This window comes from Polyodon spathula, chromosome 1 (assembly GCF_017654505.1).
Source record: "Polyodon spathula isolate WHYD16114869_AA chromosome 1, ASM1765450v1, whole genome shotgun sequence".
NCBI lineage: Eukaryota > Metazoa > Chordata > Actinopteri > Acipenseriformes > Polyodontidae > Polyodon > Polyodon spathula.
Window position 1 is genome coordinate 98,066,707 of NC_054534.1, and position 23,208 is coordinate 98,089,914.

A 23,208-nucleotide genomic window follows, 5' to 3' on the forward strand; every position below is an offset into this window, starting at 1 on the left:
CAACGTGTCCTGTTTTGAGTTTTGAAAATCTCGTCACTCTAACTATACTACATATAACCAAGTTAAGATAATAGCATTATCATTACAAAACTTATGATATTATCATGTTTGCAAAGCACAAGGAAATACCTTATCCAGCTAAGCAGCTTTCAAATTGATATGAACAACATTTGTTTACACCAGGTTAAGGTAACATTAGCCATTTTAGTTTAGGTCTTAGTTCATTAAAATGAACCAATGGAAGCTCCTTACCTGGTCAAAGTGCACTTAATTTAAATTGACCTACTGTATAGTCGGCCTGTAATGTTCTCTGAGACCTGGCTTACATAGGGCCCTTGTGAAAGTCACTCCTAAATGCAAAGTTTTAGTTGTGGTGTTTGTGCTATAAAAATGAAAATGCAGAACTTTCCTTTGAATATAACTGAGCTGTACTGTATTTTAATTACTCTGAAACATTGCACACAGTTACCGATTAAGAATATAGCCTTTATGGGCGTTCAAAAGTAGGCAGACATAGAAATATACATCATTAAACAAAAAAGCATGTATTGAATGTGGAACCTCTACAGCAGTTCAAGTCTCACTTTAGTTGGCAATAGTTCCATTTAGAGTATTAACAAATGCCTTTTTATGTGAGTCATTGTTAAGCAACTCTGCAGATAATTTATTCCACAAGTGACCCACAGTGATTATATAAAACAATATCTCCTGAACAGTGCCCATGATGTCTGGTGTTTGTTTTTCTCACAAGCGATTAATCAGTCACAAACGAGCTCAATGTAGTTTATTGGAAATACTATCAGATACACCTTCCAGCAGGACACCATTGTAAATGAAACGTCACATCTCAGGAGACAGCTTTCCTGGTATAATAGTTTGCTGTTAAATTTTCAGGTATTAATAAACAAACATTCACAAGTAAATTAGTTCAAAATACATCAAATGGTATGGCTGCTGGAGTATATATTTTTAACCACATTTTCAGGATTTGATAAACCAATGGTAACACATTGGTATGATCCAGTAACAGTGCGTTACAGCATCAGGACCACTGCGTAACCTTTATTTCAAATCCATTGTGTTTCTGTTGCTGTTAATTGAGTGGTGTGCTCATGTTTCTGCTAGAGTTTCTTCAGTACAGTACTGTTCTTTGTCAGCCAAACACCTTCTGGGAATGAAGCATTGTGAATTCAACGCTGTATAAAGGCCAATAAAACACTTATAAGACTAGATTCCTCCTTTTTGCAATTTTCTTAAGACTTAAAATGCTGAAGAGGACTGCTACTATACCCTCCCTACCCCAAGACCTTGCAATATGGGAGTACATTTTATTTTTATTTGCAATAAGAATGGCAGTCTAACCCAGTCTCACTCCTTCCTCTGGAAACCCACTTGCCGTGAAACGAGTTGCACACTCACAAAGAAAAAAAAAAACCTCTTGCACATTCGTGGATGTATTTAATCTTAATTTACTGTATAAAAAGGATCAATGCATTACAACAATCTAAAGGAACAAAAAAAAATCCCTTTAAAAAATACAGCTCAGGGTTCTCCCCAGGACTTTTCAGCGAGGCGGACCGCCCGGCGAAGTGGCTGTTGCCGTCCGGCTGAAAAAACCCAATCTGCCTGTCTTGCAGATGCTACTGTGTCTTTAACATTAACGTTTCGCTTAGTTGAAGGGGCGGGTTTTCTATGTTAAGCAATTCGAGAGGCATAAACGTTAAAATAAATGCTGCAATTATCCGCTTTACTGTACCTCCACCCAGTTTTATAGCTGTGTGTCCAGAATTTAACAAAAAAATGTAAAAAAAAAACAGGCTTAAAACGTACAGTATTAAATTACTGCGCCATTAAAAGCATCAATTCCAAATGGAAGAGAGCCACAAATAACAAAGAACAATTATAATTCTACCCTCCCTCAAATAAATATTGGAACAATACAGGAACACATGGATTAAGTAATCCTGTCTCTTCCAGTCCTTGTTTTAGTTATAAATTATTAAACTCAACCAATGAAACCGCTGACCAGGTCATACTGCACTTAAGACTTGAACTAAAGTAGATCTGAAATGGACCAGCTCTCCAAGACTACACGTACTGTACCTACCCCTTGCACAAAATGGCTATAAAATGATCCTTACTCTTGTGAATGGTACCCCTGAGTGCATACAGTTATATTATGTGGATGTTGTGAATTAAAAAGAAAATCTAGAACTTTCTTTTTATGTAACCGAGTTGTGCTGTACTTTAATGGCACAGTACAATACAGGTAAAGGATGCAGCCTGTACAAACGCACTGTTATACTTTAGAACGATCAATTCACAGCTTTAACTCCAAACACTTGTATGGTGGTCTGTCCAGAGTCAAACAAAAACAACAAGTGTTCAGCTCACAGAGGTGTAATGACAGCATTAATTACTTTTAAAAGGGGGTTTGAACAGATCATTCCAGATGAAAAACGGACACAGTACACACAAAACAAATCAAATAATATTAGAACACACACCTCAAACAAATACTGGGACAGCGTTGGGACACATGGGATGAGAAGAGAATATGCTAGGATCCTAAATATAAATAATGACTCCATCAGCTTTGGGTTCCTAGTGGACAATTAAAAGTGTCCAAACCCAAGACGCTGGGGTCATTCCACAATGAACATCAAGCCAATTGGGACATATTTCTACAAGGGATCCTAGCACTACCCTCCAAGTACTGAGACATCATGGGCAATATTAACAAAGCATTTTATTTTGTACATTGAAAAAAAAGAAAATATATCAATTACTCCACTGTATAATTGGAGCACCGTTCCCTTGCATGCCAGACAATAATGATTACCCTTGTCAGCTCTGAGAGGAATGGTCAAAAATAGCATTCTCTATCAGCCTCTGCTATAAAGATAACACAGGAATGCAATTCGATGAGATAATACAGAAGAACATGCAGGAAACTACTTTTGCCATCTCATAGTGATAACATCACTCAGAATTCTCTCAGGCTTTGGTGAACAGTATGGTAAACAACAGAAAAAAACATTCTGTACCAAGGAATCATTTATTGTTGGACGCTGCACTTCAAGGAGTAGACAAGAAAAGGGAATTCACTTTACAACACATATGTTTAGCCTTTATAACTTGCACTGTTTAAATGCACTGCTGTGCTACACTGCACGGTTTGTCTGCTGTTGCTAGAGGCAGCAATGCTGCTATCAAGAGCCTAGATTTTCTTTTTTTGTTTTTAGTTTTAGCGCTTATAAACAGGTAAGAGGCAAGACCAATGGATCCAGCCAGGCACAGTGCTGGCATGGGCTACAGTAGATGTGCTTTTAAGAACTCTAAGGAATTTTTGCATAGAGGTGTTACATTCTCTAACACTAGAATTGTACAACACTAATGTGTATATGCAATAGACCAGTGGTTCTCAATCTGTGGTCCACAGGCTCCTTTCAAGTGGTCCGTGGAAAGGTTACATGATTACGAAATTATGGAAAGGAAGCAGCAGCATAGTTTATAGGTCCCATTGCAAACCCAACATTTGAGACCTTAAAAACTCAGCTACAGATGCAGGAAGAAAATGCACACATGGAGAATTTCGGCAAGTTAAAAAAATGTCTAAACTCTCCGTCACATATAGTTTTGGAGTGTCTAAAATGTATTCGTTACTAGGGAGTTTCCATATCAAATCCTGTGTATGTAGACCCCGTTGTGCTCTTGCTCATGATTTTTTCCTTATCTGTATCCAATATTTTATAATCTTTAAATAATACAGTCTTTTAATATTAAATCACATCTCACAATACTAAACAACATGTTGGGACTTTTTTGACCTGAAAAAACAAACAAGGACCAGGTGTCACAAATGGAGATTAGATAAATGGGGCATTCAGAACAGAATATAGAAAGCACTTTTTTTCACAGAGAATTGTGGGAGTCTGGAATCAACTCCCCAGTAATGTTGTTGAAGCTGATACACTGGAATCCTTCAAGAAGCTGCTTGATGTGATTCTGGGTTCAATAAAATACTAACAACCAAACGAGCAAGATGGGCCGAATGGCCTCCTCTCGTTTGTAACCTTTCTTAAGTTCTTATGTTTTTATGACTAAAGTTGAACTCTAGCTTTGGCAGATCCCACCATGTTTGTCTGTTAAAACTAGGACTGGTAAATTACTTGTTTCTGTAGCAACTATGAGCCTCGGGAGCGAGTCTGCAAGCCCATCACCCACCTATTACTCGCCTCAGCTCCTCACACAGACTAATATGTGGCAGCCTCAGCATCTCCTTCCACTTCTTACTGCGGCCATTCCTCTTTCCACCGCCTCCTGCATTGAAACAGAAAGCAACACGGTCAGGGTAGAAACAGGCTGAAGCGCATGACTTTTCATTGAACGCACTGATTAGAACCTGTACTAATAAATGCCGTTTCAAACATAATTCAACTTTTCTTTAACATTTAGTGGAGAATATGCATTTGTAATGAAAGTAAGATTCGCTGAGTACTGTACAGTGGGTCATTTTTATGATGGTTATTTTTGCAATTTGACCCGGTAAGGGTTTTTTTTTATATTGACAATTTGTGGTTTTATAATATATTACATTCTATGCTGCAATAGAATCAGAACGCTATATAAAAAAAAATTGCCCATACGTAGGTACCAGCATAAAATATATACCTTCTAATATACATGGTCTTACATCATGACGCTCCCTAGTCAGCAGCTTCATTTAAAAACAAACCTCCCTCATTATCCAAACTCCTTTGAGTTCACACAAACTGTTTTACTTTTCTTTTTTCAATTAAAATTAAAAGATTGTGATCGAAAGGCATATGGGCAAGTCCACCAGCTATCACACCTCATTCACTATATGCTGAAAGGATTAACTAAAAGCAACTTTCAGAATAGATCAAAAAAAACATATAACAAAGCTCATGCATATAATCCCATTACCTTCTCTATGTAAATAAAGCAGCTCATGATCTGAGTTGAAATCTAATATTTCCAGAAGCAATCTATATTAAGAGCTCGTGTGGTGCAGAGAAAAGTTCTCTTTTTCTACAGCTGGTCAAAACTCTGTTCAGAGGACCACAATAGAGGGCTCTACAAGAACGACACAAACTGCTGTGAGTTGGGTTACAGATGTCCGTGTTTCTTTTGTTTGCTGCTGCCCAATTTAACAAAGCATTAACTGGAGCCTGCTGCTGCCAACACATTCAGATTATCTTACATGATACGGTATGATGATTTTTATTTTTATTTTTGGATTTTTTTTAAATAGTTTTTGCTTTTAAAAGAATCATGTACTGGCATTTAAATAACTACAAATACACATTCTTCCATTGAAAAACAAAACAAAGAAAGGAAAACAGCCTTTAAGTACGAAGTAGATAACCACAACCTTTTGGTGCCTCGTTCCTGGCATTGTAAATACTTGGTCAGATTGGGCTGTTCTGTGCCAAATATTGTTTTGTTGATCCACCCCGGACAATTTCAACTCTCACTTCAAGTTATGTCATTCAACAACATGGGAGAAATGAATTCCTAAACAATTGAACAACTCATCTAGTAAATTCAGAGACTGCAGCCTTGGACAGAACAAAAAACAATGAAATACAGTTTCTCTCTGCTGACAAAAAACACACTTATCATCTGCCTCTGACTGGATAATACTGAGAAACGAGTTCACAGCAATAATGGTGTGCAGAACTCTCCACTGGAGATCGCCTACTCTTTTCTGGATTGGTGGTTTATACAGGTTATCCCAGGCAGGTTTAACTGAACCTTCAACACCCAATCTCATCTTTCAACAGATTAAAGTTCCTAATGTCTTAACACACAGACTGTACAATGCTTTCTTTTCTATTGCCCCAAATTGGAGGCTGTAGAATGCTCCAAACTGTAAAAGGTGCCCTGGGGAGTCAGCATCCTGATCGACAGCAGGTCTAACCTGAAGCTTAAAAACCTCTGGCTCTAAACCCTGAGAACTGTCCCCTTTGAAAAACAGACTCATAGCCTTCATGCCCTCAGCAGACAAGGCTGCCCACAGCTCTATTAAAACACCCTTTATCACCCTCACTGATCTCATTCCCAGCTCAGATGCAAGGACCTCAGGGCTTTTCCAAGCTTGCTCTTTAAGATCCTCTAACTGCACAATTTTTATCAATCCTTTAGTAGCTAATAAAAACTTAAAACTATTTGACTCTAAAATTGGGCATTTCGAATTAGAATTATATACCAATAGCTCTGCGAAGAGCCAATACAACCCCACGCACCTAAAATCTTGTTGTACTCTAAATAGCATCCAGTCATTCAGCAGCCTAGATAGATAGATAAAACACAGCATTCTGTAATCTGGCTCAACAAAATACAATAAAACGTGTTGAATCCAGTATCCTCCACAGTTGAAGTTGGTTGCATGTCAGTTGTGATCATCTCAATAGTCAACAGTGTTATGTTTTCAGCCCTAGTTCACCCCCACCTCCTCCGTGCTAGATCAAGCACAGGAGTAGTCATAGTAACTGTCATGCACAAGATACTTTATTTTCATGTGCTTTAACAATGTTCCCGTACTGCTGCTGTAACTAAGCTCTGCAGAGCACAGTCTACATTTTACTTTTTGATCTCCCTTTTTATCACAATATGCCCAGACAGGGCTTTGCTTACTTTGAGCTCCCGTAGATGACACTGCTAGTCACATGAGCAAAAGGATGCTGAACATTGGGAGGGGTCTATCCAGGTACAATGATGCCACGTGACAAAGGTAGGAAGTAGACAATGAAAAAACTCTGAGTAGCCGTTATTTGCAGACACCCTCTTGTTCTTAATATTTTTGACCTACACATTTTTTTGACAACGTTTAAACAATTAAGCAAAATTTAAAATGTTTGACACTTTACTAACTTTTAAACTAAAAACGGTTACACCCCTAGCAGGAAGGCACACCATTGCGATTTACAGATATAACATATCAGATGGTGTACCAAGACAGTTTGGTAAATTTTCATTGATAAATAACTCATTGTGCTGTACCTTCTTTTCCAAAGGCTACAATAACCATTTAGTCCCTTGAGTGATATGTATTTCCATAAATACCTTCAAATGGGCTATTCGTCTATTATGTTTTGTATTTTCGCCAGATCCCCAATTTGGTTATGCCCAATTCTTGCGTTTTACGGAACTGTAGAATCTCAGGACGGACCGTACCAATTTTAACTTTATATTATGATTTATTGTAAAGGCTGGTGTTGCTTTCAGACGAATACCCTGGAAATGCTGTATCAATTGCAACATAACATGAACATAGTCGACCTGTACGGAAGTAAAAAGAAGGGAGTTTGAAATTTAACAGGAGGTTCCGAAGTCCTGCAAAAAAAAAAAAAAAAAAAAAAAGGAGCACCTCTGAGAAAATTATCTGGGATAATCTCGCTGTTCTATTATACACATCTCTAGTGCAGATTTAACAACTTCAATGTGTCACCTAATTCCATTTCCCTCCAATGTCACATTGTGCATCTGTATAAACACAACAGGCTTGAAGAGAACACTACATCGTCTCACCCAAGCAGGGTGGAATGTTTGAACTTTTTTTTTTTTAATTTTAATTTGTTAGCATTTTTTGAGGCGTATGAAGTATAGTAGGAGGTCAAGTGTTGGTGTCCTGTATCAACTTGCATCCTCTAGGTGTTCACCGATACTCACTTCCTTCTGGTAGACAAAGGGAAAGGCAGTGCATCCTCTATCTATTTAACATATGATGCATACAAAGCGCAAAATATCTGATGCAACATAAAAACAATATCGACATGTAGCCTGTATCCACCAAATCAGCCAACACAGTATTTAAAATGACACATATTTGCTTAGTAATACTGAATTATTACAGTGTATAGTTTCTGCTGTTTGAGTGTACAGCTATGGCCAAAGGTTATCACCTAAAATGTTACGATTGAAGCATATATATGAACATAATTTACTACAGATCTTTTATTTAACATCATATAAATTGAAGAAACTACAAAATGATATCGCAAAAATTTACTGGAAACCATAATAGTAGTACAGTACTTCATGTTAGATTTCGAAATGTTACATTTTTCAATTTTTATAATTTTTTAGTTAAGTATATGGAAATGGAGATATGAAATTCAATATGTTAACGTAACATTATTCAGCAGGTTTCATTCGACCGATTTTATGAAGCAAAATGTGTTAATTCTAAAGGGTAATGCAAAACTTGTGGCCGTAGCTGTAGACAGTGTTGTGTAGTACGTGACTTGCCACATACTGTATGTCAGACAAAATGAACCCTAACCCTAAAGGCCTGAAGCCTATCACAGTGTAATTACTAATATATTGCCATACTGCTGACTGTCATATTTCTTCTTCAGTGAAGCAAAAAAAGCAGCCCACCATTGCTTGGGATACAAGTATAGTCAAACTGCCCTGTGCACTTAACAGTAAGCAGTACTGAGGAGTCCACTAATACATAACACTGTGCAGCTTTTCTTTTTTGTGTTTAAAGCAACTAATTTAGGGTACAGAAGAAGTCATCTGGTACAGATCCTGTTTCTCACCATCTGCAATTCTGAACCAATCAACTGTTACCAGGGCAACCACGAAGTCAGAGGGTGGAGACAAAAAAATATATATATATCCCAGATGTCCTGTTCCTGTACTGAAATGCAGAACTGTTCCTGTACTGAAAGGAAGGCAGAACAGAAAAAAAAGAATAGAATAGATAAAAATGACAAAATGTTGGAGACAGTAAAACTTGCATTTGCTGGCATCATCAAGTTATGTTGAGGGAAAAAAGATTGTAAAATTCAAGTTGACAGAACACTTTTATAAAAATAAAAATAAAATTAATTATTTCCTTGTACAATGCAATACTATATACATTCCCAGGTAAGTAAATGTGCTCTGCATTAATTTTCCACTGGTTTCGTTACGGTCCGTAACAAGATCATTTCCACAATTTAAATACTGTAGTTTGAGCTGTTTCTTATCTCTTTCTGGCACAGAATTCAAACTCCATTTGAAATTTTAGAGATTCAAGAATGGATGTGGCTTTCACAGCTCTTATTACACTATAAATATTGTTTCATAGTATCCTTATCAATTCTGCCAAGGAATATTTCCCAATGTTCTACACAACCAGTTAAGCCATCATCTAATGGGTGTTCATATTTGGAGTTAAACCAACCACATGTTTCTTAAACCCAAACAAACAAAAAAGTAGGTCAGATTTATGAGTTCTAATATAAATCTGGGTCAAATAATAAAAAGTTCAGGTCTCAAATTTCTTGTCCGGTGTTAAAAGGGTGCAACATCTACTGTAGCTACCATGTAAAAAGCGAAACTGGCTTTATAATGACTTCATCAGCAACCGATTTGTGAGCTGCATTTAAATTCAAATTACAGTTCAGTTGCTACAGTAGGCTACCAAATGAGAAAGCAGAAGCCACTGGTTACAAGGGAAGGGTTATGTGGAAAACAAACAGCTTTACTTTACATATCCAAAAGTTTTGCAGGTGATTGAAAAAACATGACTACAGTATAACTGAAGGCAGATTTTAATATAGATGTATGAAAAAAAATTAATAAATAGGTTTTATGTACCAAACAAGTAAGGCCACATTTCTGAGACCTTGTGGTTGGCGTATTCTGTGTTTCAACGTTGTTTTATTCTGATTATTGTTTTACAGTATGGGTGGAGTTAAAATTCGCTGTCGACCACACGTATGAGAAAGCCTGTGCAGAATGTGGTTGAGGGATAAACTAAGCAATTGATGGCCAGTTAATCCCCCAACCACAATATAAAAACCAGCCGCTTTTTCTGATCGGGGATGGGTGTTCAGGGAGTAAGAGCAAGAGGAGGAGACATGGGACATTTATATAAACTACAATCGCTGATAGTGCCGGATGTCAACCAACACGACACTTGTTTGTTCACTGTGTTTTGTATCTGTCTGTTTATTTTGGCCACTGTGCAGTTTTGTTTTGTATTAAGTGTTTTCTGTTCTGTGTTCAAACCTTTTATTTCACTTGTTAAATACGCGAATCAGTGCTTCAACCCAGATTGTTGTGTCTGCTCTTCCTGGTCAGACGTCACCAGCAAGCTATCCGTGACAGACCTTAAATTAGCTTTGTGAGTAACTTGGTACTAGATTTATATCAAGATCTATTTTCCTTTCACCAAAGAATTTTATGAATAGTCTTCACGCTCATTCCATACTCCAAGCATCACATAATGCAATCCATCTCCGCTGGCAAAAGATCTAACAATTTAGTCTACTGTAATGTTATATACAATGTTGGAATTCCATGTCATTGTTTTGGTTATGAACTGTGTAAGGCAACAGTAAGAGCATTTTTTATTCAAATTATTATTTATTTTAATTTTAATTTGAGACTCCAAAGTAGAGACTTCAAAACAATTACAAGTCTATAGAAAGCACATATTTAATAGCAATCATTAGGGATACTGTTTGAGAAACATTTAAGTGTTCTGAAGACAACACTACATATCACAGCATGTTAGAGAAATCAATACTGTTCCATCCAATCAACTATTTCATGTTTTATTTCTGAGGTTAAACACATTACAGCAGTACCACCCTACTATTCACATGGAGTGTGCCTGTGCTTCTGTTTTCATTTGTGGCACCCAAGGAGTTAAATGTATAATTGTCCAGATTTACGTCATCGATAGTGAACTTCACTACAACACAGGAAAGCTGCCATTCAGATACACTTCTTGACTTCCGTATAGCATTCACCATGTTTATGTAGTTGAGAGTTCACTGCCTGGGCACTAAAGATTATTACTGACCCGGCATATGATGGTGAGAGCTAGTCCTATTTCCCCTGACAGGATGGTATCAACACGACATGTTTATCATAAAAGAAGAAACCTACCCCAGCCACTATAAATATGTACACAAATATATTCAATTCCACAGTATTTGTGTGTACCCTGTGTGTCACCTATGAGTGCTTTATATAGGACACCAGGGAGGCAGGGACTTCTAGAGTTAAGAAAGAAGCCATCAGTTGCAGGTTACTGTGCATTTACCATTTGTTTTTTATTTATTTATTTTAAAAAGCTTTGCGTGGAGATGGCTTATAGCAAACCGCATAACAACACTGTGTATTTGTAGCCTAATTAATTTAGTTTATATTTGCTTACTTTAAAAGCAAAAAATGCTTCAAAGCAGTTTGCATGTTGTTTTTGTTCGCTAACCTATTTATGGACGTGTGAATGCTTTTTCACATCTAATACTTTAAAAGCACAGACAGTGGCTACTATTTTTCTTTTTATTCAGTACCCTGTTGTGGGATTAGACAAAAATAATAGCTTAGCACTTTTAATAGTTTGCAAGGGCACTTTGAACATCCTGTCTTAAAATAAAAACAAGTGGCACATACAAACAACTCTCTTTAGCATAAACACATTTGTTAACCCTGGCAGTGGTACTGGTTTAAAGCCCATTTCCTGCCCTGGCCAATTTAATCAACCAATTTGTTTAATTGGTCCTGAAAAATTCAGTATGCATCCATTTGAGATGCAACAAGGCTGGCATACATAGGTAACCATGGAAACAGCAGAACAGAGTGTGAAGTAGGGACAAGGCAGTGAGCATTTGAAACATAAAAGGGCAAGATTTTTGAACACTGTTATTCTAGCAAAAAGTTAATGTCTGAACCCCAATTAGCACGAATCTTTGACTACCTTACCTAACATAACATTGAATAGTCCAGGATTAGTGCTAAATTGGGGTCTGTGAAACATTCCAACTACTACAGATGGTTCTTTAAAGTGTCTACATCAGGGCTTCTCAAACTTGGACTTGTGGACCCCCTGTGTCTGCTGGTTTTCGTTCCAACCGAGCTCTCATTTGCTTAACTATACCCTCAATTAAACTATTAATTTGCTTAATTTTACATTTTTACTTGCTTTCAGATTTTAAAACAGTTGCAGTTCAAGTTACTTATCAAATGTTACAGCTAACTTGAAATTGCAGCTGTTCAAGAGCTGAAAACAAGTAAAAAGGTCTAATTAAGCAAATTATCCGTTCAATTAAGGGCCTAGTTAAGTAACTGAGAGCTCGGTTGGAATGAAAACCAGCAGCCACAGGGGGTTCCCAGGACCGAGTTTCAGAAGCCCTGGTCTGCATGCTTCTTTTTTTAGGTAACTTTGCTGTCATGTATTACAAGGAACAAAGTCAAACAATTCCCCAACATTAAAAGACAATGTCTTCTGGGAAACAGAGATGAAACTCATTCTAAATGTGTCTATTTTAAACCGATCTCAAGGGTCCTTGTTCCGAGAAGACATTAGAGCAAAATGACCGAAACTCTGTGTAGCCTGATCCATTACAGTGCATCTGCTGCTGCTGTTTCCGTAGACATTGTCATTACACAATGTCCTTTTGAACTAAAGTAGTAGAAATCTAATAATCCATTATTATTGTATACATTCTGCTTCTGAATTACCCATTAAATTGCATGCTGGCTTAATTCTAATACTGCGCCATCAAAAAAGAAACCATAGTCTGTTTGAATTCCTCTTTACCAGTCCCAGCAATATCATTTAAATGCTGAAATAACAACACAGCTAGGTTTATTTATCAGCGGAGGTGAAAGGGGTTTGCAGTTTCACAGGCAGCTCTATTATCTCAGTTCCCTTGACTATCTGTGAGAACCTCCACCCGGCCTGGCTTTGGGGCAGCCCTTGGATAACCTACAAACTTTCAGGTCATATTTCCTAGATGAATGGCACCATATTTCTTCTTGATTTAATAAAGGCTATATCAATAATCTAATTATTGTACAAGCCATGTATTTGGCTCTCGTACGTCAACATTGTGTGAATAAAGGGAACATGAGTCCAATTTTTCTTGAATCTGTACATATGTTTAGTACAGACTTTACAAGGAGCTGAAAAGGTTTCAGCACACAGAAGCTTAACTTCTGGATTTTGATCTCTACTTTTTAGACTTCAGCAGGTTGTTTGTTACTTAAGCACACACACACACACACACACACACACACACACACACGCGTACATATGTGGAAACAAAAATGGCCAATAAAAGATTAATCTCTCTACTCTCTGTAAACATACAGAGCTTCTGCCGCCTGTCTACACACAATTAATGTAACCCAAAGCTCACACACTATACATGCTAGGAAGCAGATTCTATGTTATGGACTATTATTGCATTAATTAGCCCCATTTGAAACTTTATTTGGCTTGTGGATACTTTCATGCATAAAAAAGAAAAAAAAAACACATTCAGATTCGCTTAAAGATCCAACAAAAATCCATCTAGCCCACCACTGGCCTAATTCGAGTCCAGATCTATGTACCAGCCATATCCTAAATCATTTCATTGCATATACTGTATCATCCTTTCAGGTTCAAACAGGTAATCATACTTTTTAAATTCCGAATAGAATAGTTTAGAGTTGCTTACACCCTAACCCTCCTTCCAGCCTACAGTAATAATCAACCAGTGTAAGAGATATTATGGGTTTAGTGGGTCACAAAAATGTCCTCTTGCTGTTCCACACTTACAAACATCTGTTTTGTTTACAAGGAATGCTCATTTAGTGAACCACGAGGGAAAGTTACTGTAAATCAATGACACATGGACAGCATTACTGAGTGAATGCAAGGCACAAAATTGCTTTATAAACGTTGTTGGAGAAATAAAGCAGAGTGCATTGTCTTTTGTGTTTGTGTGCTGCTAAATAAGAGTTCTGTGAGAGAAAGAATATCGTACATGGAGGTCATATGTCTTTTTAGATATGTTTGTTTTTATATGTTTTAATTTTGAAATCAACCCTAGTACTAATTTTAATTACGGCAGTCATATATATTTAAAATCACTCTGATATAAACTGTTGTGTTATATGAAGAACCACAGGTCTAACCTCATGTGGATGAATAATTCATCAATATTCCTTGCGTCCTTCAGCTTCCAGCTCAAACTGTAGAACGGGTAAAGCACAGCCTCAGAGTCTAGGCATTGTTTTTGTGAAAGCTTTCCTGAGGATATGACATGAAACCGATATAACTGAAAGTCTTTTGAAGCTGGGAAAGGGTGCAAAGGTTACTCCCTGGTATTTTTTGGATGAGAACCAGTCATGTGGCTCCATGAATGCCAGTCCTGCAGCTCCGACAGCCCTAGTGAGTGGCACAACACTGGCTGATCATAACTCAAAAAGTCCTTCCTTATGAGGCTAACTGTACATTGGAACTGCAAACCACATAATACCAGTCTAAAGCCTGCATTTTCTAATCCAGTCATATTGAGCGGTAGGACCTGCTTTAAAGCTGCTGCAGTCATTGTCAACTTCAGTTTGTATTCCCCCAAAGGCAATGCATGGCTTAACCAGTTTTATGATGTGAGGCCGATATGACTGAATCACACTGTACCACTTGCACAAGTACAGTATCTGTATTTGTAAATTGATTCAAGGCTAGTCGCTTGTAAAGCAAGTGCACTCAAAATGCAGTGTGGAGTAATGGTTAGGGCTCTGGACTCTTAACCGGATGGTTGTGGGTATTCCACATGGGATAATTGTATATAAGAATAATGTGATCTGTCTTGTAACAATTATAAATTGCCCTGGATAAGGGCATCTGCTCAAAAATAAGTTATAAAAATCGAAGCTGAATTATTTATTTATTTATTTATTTATTTATTTGGATAGAGAATCAGAATCTGGGGCCATCTGCCAGTCTATCTGCATGTAATTTTTTGCAATGAAAACCAAAACTCACATTTTGTATTTACAGTTGTGTTGGGGGATGCATGTCACTGATGTAATATCCATGACAAGTGAGGTCCTAGCCTGTGCTTTTGGTAACCACAACCAGTGATGCCATCAGGGGTGGGGGGGCAACCGGGACTGTTGAAGATCTGACAATATTTGTTCACTAATTTATGATTTTGCCTGCATTAAAACCATACCCTAAACAGTTAAACTTCAAAACTTTCTTTTTGTTTTTGCTGAACGATGATAATAATAATAGAACAGGTTTGCTAGTGTGCGCGCGACACACCTCTTGCACAGGTCATCACGTATGTAAAGCACAAAACGAAGAAAGAAAAAAGAATCAGAACTGAGAAACAAGCAGCTTAAGTAATTTTTAACTCCTGCAAATCAAGCAAAAAACAATGTCCTTTCACGGGAATTTAATACCAGGTCTAACAGCCTGAACAAAGACGTAGCTTTATCTCTGTCGGAATCAGACAGTCACTCATCGTGGGGAAAAAGAAGACAACTCAGTGACAGTCCATCTCCAAAATGTGATGAGTGACTTGTGTTACTCAAACGACCCAGGTATGTGGCCAGAGAAAAAAAACATAACAAGCATAGTCCTGTAGTGCCACGCCATCTAGAATATTCATAGAAGTGTCACATTCATCTGCAGGGTTGCCAACTCTTTTTCACAAAAACCCGCCCACTCCTTCCTGAAAACCTGCCCAATCAGGAGCGTAAGTTGTGACATCACAATCACCTCTGATGTTCCCCATTATAGCAAATAAGCAGCTACACTACTTGCAATTGAAACTTTTTTGTGTTCTATGTGCTTAATTACCAGGGATCCTAGGAATCTCTTTGCTGCGGAATAATGTGGAAAAACACTGATCTTTCTACGCATGTCGGGGAATTTTTATTTTTACATTTGCAAAAACCATGTAAGGCTTTTTTGGTTGTTTGGTAACAAAATCAATACACTTTATATATATATATATATATATATATATATATATATATATATATATATATATATATATATATATACACACACACACACACACACACATATATATATAGTCATCGACACAGGCAATTTTGCTTTAAATTTAGTAAACATACTTTATTAAAACTCCTTCTGGTGAACAAGGCACACAGTCAGTGTCACATTCATGCTAAAACATAGCTGCAGTTTACTTCAGAATCCAGTGCATTTATACTACTCAGCAAGCTCTTTAACTGCTGAAAACTATAGAACTCACACCTAAATATCAGGTCAATGAGTTTGGCAATATCCATCCAAGTGACAAAGGCTAACTCGAGATGTTGTAACATGGAAAAGAGAAACAGCAGCAGATATTATTCAGCTTGGTTTAAATGATCTGTCTGTTTACAGCGCTCATCCTGTGCACTTGGGTGACTAAAGTCACAAATCTCCGATGCGCTGTTAGTGCATAAGGGTTAGCAGAGCAAGTGGGAACGTCATCTGAAGTTGCATATTCTTGAGAAGATGGTTAAATTAACCAACTGCACCTTTTCCAACAAACAACTGTTGGCTGACACACACAAGATAATAAACACAACAACAGCTGGGTAACATAAATGGTAATTTCTTGCTGACGAGCCATTTTCAAGGCTTCCTCAAACACATATCATCACATCTTTTCAACACATCTCCATTGGGGTACACACGCACTGCTTTCATTTTGGTGCATGTGTGTCCATTAAGAAAACTGAACTTGTCTGTTCCTTCATGTTTAAGAATCTCTCTCAGATCATGCAACAACATGGGCAGACATTCTTAACCATTTTACAATTCTTTTAACTCTCTCACACACCTTCAACACCCTGTCTGTCTGGGGAAACAGGACAAGATCTGGTTACTTTGAATATCAAAGGACCTTTTGAAATTAAGGCTTTAGCTGGGGGGGGGGGGGCACATAAAAACACCACCCATTAACAGGTCGCGTTACCATTGGTTACGTACCAGAAACAGTGGAGGGGAATTTTGAATCTGACCTGTTCTGTGCTTGGGGCATGATTGCCTGCATGTATTATAATAAACCTGTCATTAATTGAAGAGTATTTTCTTAATAAACATCGGAACTCACTTTTAAATCAACATCACATGATAAACTAATATAAATACTGTTTGTTTTTTATTATTAGTACACAGATGTATTTGTAATGTGTAAAGTAAAATGGTAGGCCTACATTTGTTTATTATTGATTGATGGCACTTTCTTCGAATTTGAAAGTGTAACAATTAATGCTTGCTGAACTGCTATCCAATAGTACTGTTTGCATATCTTATAATGTGACGCGGGTGACACTCAATTTTAGCCTTTTATTTTAATTGCGGAATAACACTGATACAAATCAATCAATCATTCCTTTTCTTTAATCAAGTAAAACCCCTGAGAACAAATTCTCATTTGCAATAAGGCCTGTTACCAGACTGTGCCTTTTAGAAAGCGCTACGTTTCTAGCCCAAAGTAACAATGGAACGTGCGTCACGTCACAGATATTGATGCGTGTTACTGTTACAATGTTTAGCAACAGTGATGTAAACACTAAGGGTTGTATATCATATAGCTTGCAAAATACTGTATATATTTTAAAACTATTCAAAATATAACCAAATGTAATAACTGCACAAATGCCCAAAACTAGCCCAAAAAATAGGCACCTGGCCAAAGTCATTTTTATACGCACAATACAAAATATACAAGCCCAATTGGTCGTGAACCCATCCAATCTGGCAACACTGTAATAGTCTGTCACCATCACGTAGTAGGGCCATTTTCAAAAATACTCAGCAGTATAACAGCATCGTATGCGTGATAAAAACTTTATCCAGCTGCAGTGAAGCTCTTCAACTTGACTTGAATTCTCGAGTGGTTTTCTGGAGAACATCACGGTTTGTGTACTATTCGTTTGTTAGAATCACTAACTATACCAATTGCTATACCAGCAGACGTTTAGGCTTCTGATGTAAAGAATACCATTCATTTTTGTTTTTGCTTGTTTTACGCAGGCTGCTGTTATAAATCGCTAGGGGGCATTCCACCGCTGTGGCCAAAAAAGTCACCCGAAAGAATGAACACATCTTGCTTCATAAAGTCAAATGAAACCTGCCAAATAATAGTATGTTAACATTGAATTACTTACTGCTTTCCAGCTTCCCATATGCTTAATGAAAAACTAACATGAATTGAAAAATGTGGCAATTCAAAATCTAACATGAAATACTGTACTACCCTATGGCTTCCCTTAAACTTTTACGACATAATTCTGTAGTTTCTTTAGTTACATGATGTTAAATAAAATATCTAAATTATGTTCATATAGTTATTGATTGGTTTTAATGATGTCTTAATCCTAAAATTCTAATGCTGCAAAACTTTTGGCCATAGCTGTATATATTGGAACATATGATGAATGTTTACAGTATATACTGAGTGTACAAAACATTAGGAACACCTTCCTAATATTGAGTTGCTCCCCCTTTTGCCATCAGAACAACCTCAATTCGTCAGGGCATGGAGGTAAGGTGTCAAAAGCGTTCCACAGGGATGCTGGCCCATGTTGACTCCAATGCTTCCCACAGTTGTGTCAAGTTGGCTGGTAGTGGATCTCTACTCCGAATGGAAAGAGCAGGTGATTTTTTTAAACATTAATCACGCTGCTTTCTAATGAAGGTGTCATGTTTAAGAAAAAACAGGATGTTAAAACTTGTTACAGTTAAGGCAAATTGCATGATACAAGCTACATGTTATATTGCCACATTTTGTTGCTTGTCTTCTGAAGTAAATTATACAATACAATACAATAAAATACAAAAACTAGGCAGACACATGGCAGGCAATAAAAATGTGCATTATAAATACCATATGGGAGATACTGAAAGAAGGAATCTATGAAAAAGATCTAGGCGTTTATGTTGACTTGGAAATGTCGTCATCTAGACAATGTGGGGAAGCTATAAAAAAAAGGTCAACAAAATGCTCGGCTATATAGCGAAAAGTGTTGAAATCAAGGAAAGTAACGTTACAACTGCACAATGCAATAGTAAGACTTCATCTAGAATATTGTGTTCAGCTCTGCTCAACCCTGCTACAAAAAGGGTATTGCTGCTCTAGAAAGAGTGCAAAGAAGAGTGACCAGAATTATTCCAGATTTAAAAGGCATGTCATATGCAGACAGGCTACAATAATTGAATCTGTTCAGTTCTGAACAAGGAAGACTATGCTTGCGATGTGATTCAAGCTTTCAGAATTTCAGCCAGGTAGGTTACAGTTTAACCGGTACAGTAGGTTTTAAACCAGGTTCACGAGACAGATTGTAAATCTCATTTTTAATGTGCCAAGCGAGAAAGATTTGGGCTGCAGTTATTTCCCCCAGTTATTGTATGGTAGAGCCAATATGAGTGAGTAATGAAGAGCCCTATAAAAAGGGGTGTGGAGTATTTCAACTTTCACATGGCTTGGCTTCTGAAATACTTGTTCTTGTTTACTTTTAATGTTTGTATTCACTTCCAAGACAGCCAAGTTAAAACAAAAAAGTTAAAAAAAAATACAGACAAGCCAACAGTTATGGGTACAGCAGTTCACACTAAAAAAACAGGACCCTGGTACATCACATGCCCATGAAACAAAAACACCCTCTAATAATGATGTTCCATTTCACCTCATAAAGTAGGGGCGGTTGCAGGAGAAAAGGATGAAGAACCACATTTCAACACATGACAGACAGAAAGTCACTGAACGAAAACAAATCCACTTGCAGTATTTCTAACTATCCCCATACAAGCATCAGAAATGTTTAAAAGCATAGATTTGGGATTCACTTGTCACCCACTCAAGGTCAGAGTGGCAAGCCCTCTTGTGGAGTTGATAACAGATTGTACTGTACAGCGTCATTCTATATATTTCATATACTTGTCTCACACAGGGTCATTTTTTTAATTAAATCTGAAAATGCAGACCATATTTTAGTAGATTAGCAGTTTACTTTCATTGTTGCTGTAATGTGGTGAACTGATAGTAAAAAAAAGAAGAGAAAGACCGTTTAAGTCAGCCAGCTATGTCACAGGGTTTAAATGTAACCTCTTAAACATTTCACTCTTAAGTAAATCAACAGAGTGGGAATTTAAAATGACAGGATAATAACTTCATTCTCCTGCGTCTTTTTGAGAACTTGTATAATTTATAGCCCAAAACAGACCTCGAAACCATTCAGGGATGGTAGATATATATTTCACATTGTTTTTTTCCCCAACACAAGGCGGCCAAATAAATGAAGCTTAATATAGCACTAGCTTGTATTTTAGAACATGTTATGCCCATTATGTAAATCCGTTAACCTGTTCTGCAGTCCTACAGTACCTACACCAATTTCGAACACCATTTCCATCACTTCACACCAATTTAAATCAATTATTAACACTGACTATTAATCTTCTAAACACGCACTTACCATCATACTTATAATCAGGCGCATTCAACATATTTCATAATGTATATTTACAAAAAAAATAACTGCATTCCTAACGTAAACTTTCGAATATCAATACAGGGCTCAGATCGGAGGGAAGAATGAACATTAAACCAGCCAAACATTGTCTCCTCGAATGACATTGACTGCAACTAAATCCTGTGTTTTGAACCCTGGTGATACTACAAAAGGACCATAATAGCCTTGTTTAACTGTGTATCTGAAAACTGTTTTTGGTAAGCAAAACCATTCATTTTCATCAGAATATTAAAATACATATTCATATTTGGAGTACAGTAAGCAGGCAGATGCAGTTTTCTGCTTTCCTTGCAGACACTTTCAGAAGTTCAAAAGACCCTGCTTTCATTGAAAATGGGGCAAATGACTGGAAAAATCACAAAAAAAACTTCAGAAACATTCATAATCTGGCACCACAAACAGTGTTCTGAAAGGTGGCATTTGTTTAAACAGTCAATGGAAGGATGTTCTGACTGTAGCGTGTTATCAAATTCTCACAAAACGGTGGTGCGTGAAAACAGACAGAATGTTACGAAAATATCTTGCCACAAGTTCTGTAAAATCAGATTGAGATCAAGCTAGAAATTGCGACGAGGATGTTCCAGGCAAGGGAATGAGAGAATAGGATTCAGCAGTATGGGGGGCTCCGGGCTGTGGGGAGAATTGACATTAAACCAGCATTGTCTCCTCCAATGACACTGAAATGCAACTAAATGCTGTATCTGTACTACAGCACTGCGCAGTAGAAACACGAGAAATGTCTGTTAGACCTGCTTTGAGCACTTGTGGGGAAGAAAAAAAATTCGATCTTCTTCTGTCACAAATATTTTTTGTGTTGGTCAGAACAATTTCGTGTGAGGGTTTGGGCAATTTATTTTGAAGCATCACCTATGGTTATCGTTTATGTGGAACAACATGCTGGATTAATTTAAAATTCTGTATTGATCTTTATAATGTTGGGGAAACTAAACATCCATAACTGCAGATTATTAGAATGGACCATTCCTCCAAAACCGCCATACCAGGCAAACACCCATCCAGCTCTCTAATTGAGGTGATTGAGCAGTTGCTTAAACTAATGCAACTACACATTTATGGAAGCACTGTCTTGCTCAATCTATTGCCCTGCAGCAAAACATTTACTTAATCTGATCCATAATGTATAAATTTAATTATGTGGGTGTGACAGAAAGACAATGATTCTTGGTGGTAAATCTCCCTCCCGACCCCTGAATGCACTAAGTAACAGGAACAGAGTACTCTGGACTACTTGGCCTGACACTTCGTTCCGAGGGTTAAAAGGAAGTCAGTCATGTAGAAAAGGGACGGAGCTTCGGTACACTAACTCATTAACCCGGAAGGGAAATGATGTGGCAGCCGTGGATTGGAGGAGCGTCTGCAATTGTTTACCAAGGGGTTATGAGTGACGGTATAAATAGGGGTCGAAGCGATGTTATCTGTTCCTTCGTTTTGGTTATTGTAAAGTGTCCCGGAAGGACCTGTGTTTGTTGTGAAAACAAATCGTGAGTGTTTTGTTTTGTTTTTCTATTTGTTACTTGTATCACCAGACAGCTAACACGTTCTGGAGCTGTCGCCAGAGGAAAGCACAAACCCAGAACAGCACTTCACTTGTATCACAGTAAATTGTACTGCACCACAATCACTAATTCACGCACTAACCGGACTTGTGTATGTGTTTTGTGTTTAATGTGGGGATACAAAAACAGGACTATTATTTTGGGACTCTTGGGAGACTATAAATGTAAGTAATACACGCCGCTGTATTACTTGCCAGCATTATTACTGACTGTTTGTTTCACCATCAGGACTGGACTGAAAAGAAATAAAAACAAACCTTTGCACCTGGATTACAATTGTCTGTCTGTTCTTTGATCACCTGCACCTGCACACTATCAACCACTTTGCCACAGTGTGTTATGGGACATTCGGATTACATTACATTTACTTTTTTCTGTTATGCTTTCGATAGAAATGAAATGAGACTAATCTTTGATGACTGTAAACTATATAACTCGGAACATACATTACACCCAGGAAGAGATTCTAATGAAACAGATGTCCATTGTTCAGATACTGGGACTAATGAATGATCACTGACTTACCTTCATCTTTTACTGCTATGGAAAAATGTAATTATAGGTACTATGCAAACACCAACAATATGTACTTACACCATACTTTGTGTGTGCTTTCTGACAAGTTCAATGGAGCGTTATCAAACTATTTACAGTGTGATCTTTTTAAACAAGAACATTCTCTTCAAAATGTTCACTGGGCAACCTTTTTCTAAACTATGAATACTGCAGGGCAGTACAAACGTAGATTGTGAAGCTAATGCATCTAGGATCTTATCTAGCAGATCAAAGCACATCACTCCCAGCGAACAAGGGAATTCTACCGGAATGTTTCCATAATGCATTTTCAATTGAACTGCTGCACAGGAGCTATAAAAGGAAGACTCAAACCACTGAGCGGCAACACACATATACTGCTGAAAACTCTACCAAGCAGGCAGTCTATCTGGTCAGCACAGTGGCCTGGTGGGTGCCCCCATTTATTATTCCCAATAAGTGCTCATCAAAGTACCTAGTAAAGCTAAAAAAAAAAAAAAAAAAAAAAAAAGCACCCTTGACTATAAATGAAATCCTTTACTTCCTCTCTTTAATTGTTTAATTGATACTATTTCAAAAGGGTACCCTTCCTTCAGCACACTACTAAAGACACGTTTCTTCAATCAGCATCTCTGTGCTTCACTAGGCAATCTGAGCCTTCTTCATACAGCCCAGTACATGAATGCCCCTGTATCCTTTTTACATGCTTCGTCAGTGCACAGGCATGCTTTATCGCTGAACTGAATATTGTACACCTCAGCAGCCCTGTGCATCTATTTAGACAACCCAG

At 37.5% G+C, this 23,208-nt stretch overlaps 1 protein-coding gene across 1 annotated transcript in view; it reads right to left on the reverse strand.

Annotated features, from left to right (window-relative positions):
• Nucleotides 1–23,208, reverse strand: part of LOC121325075 (G protein-coupled receptor kinase 5-like) — a 58,051-nt gene that overhangs the window by 29,112 nt on the left and 5,731 nt on the right. Inside the window, exon 2 of the mRNA XM_041267383.1 lies at nucleotides 4,228–4,323. Within this exon, the coding sequence (XP_041123317.1) occupies nucleotides 4,228–4,323 (96 nt within the window). The remainder of the gene's footprint in view (nucleotides 1–4,227; nucleotides 4,324–23,208) is intronic.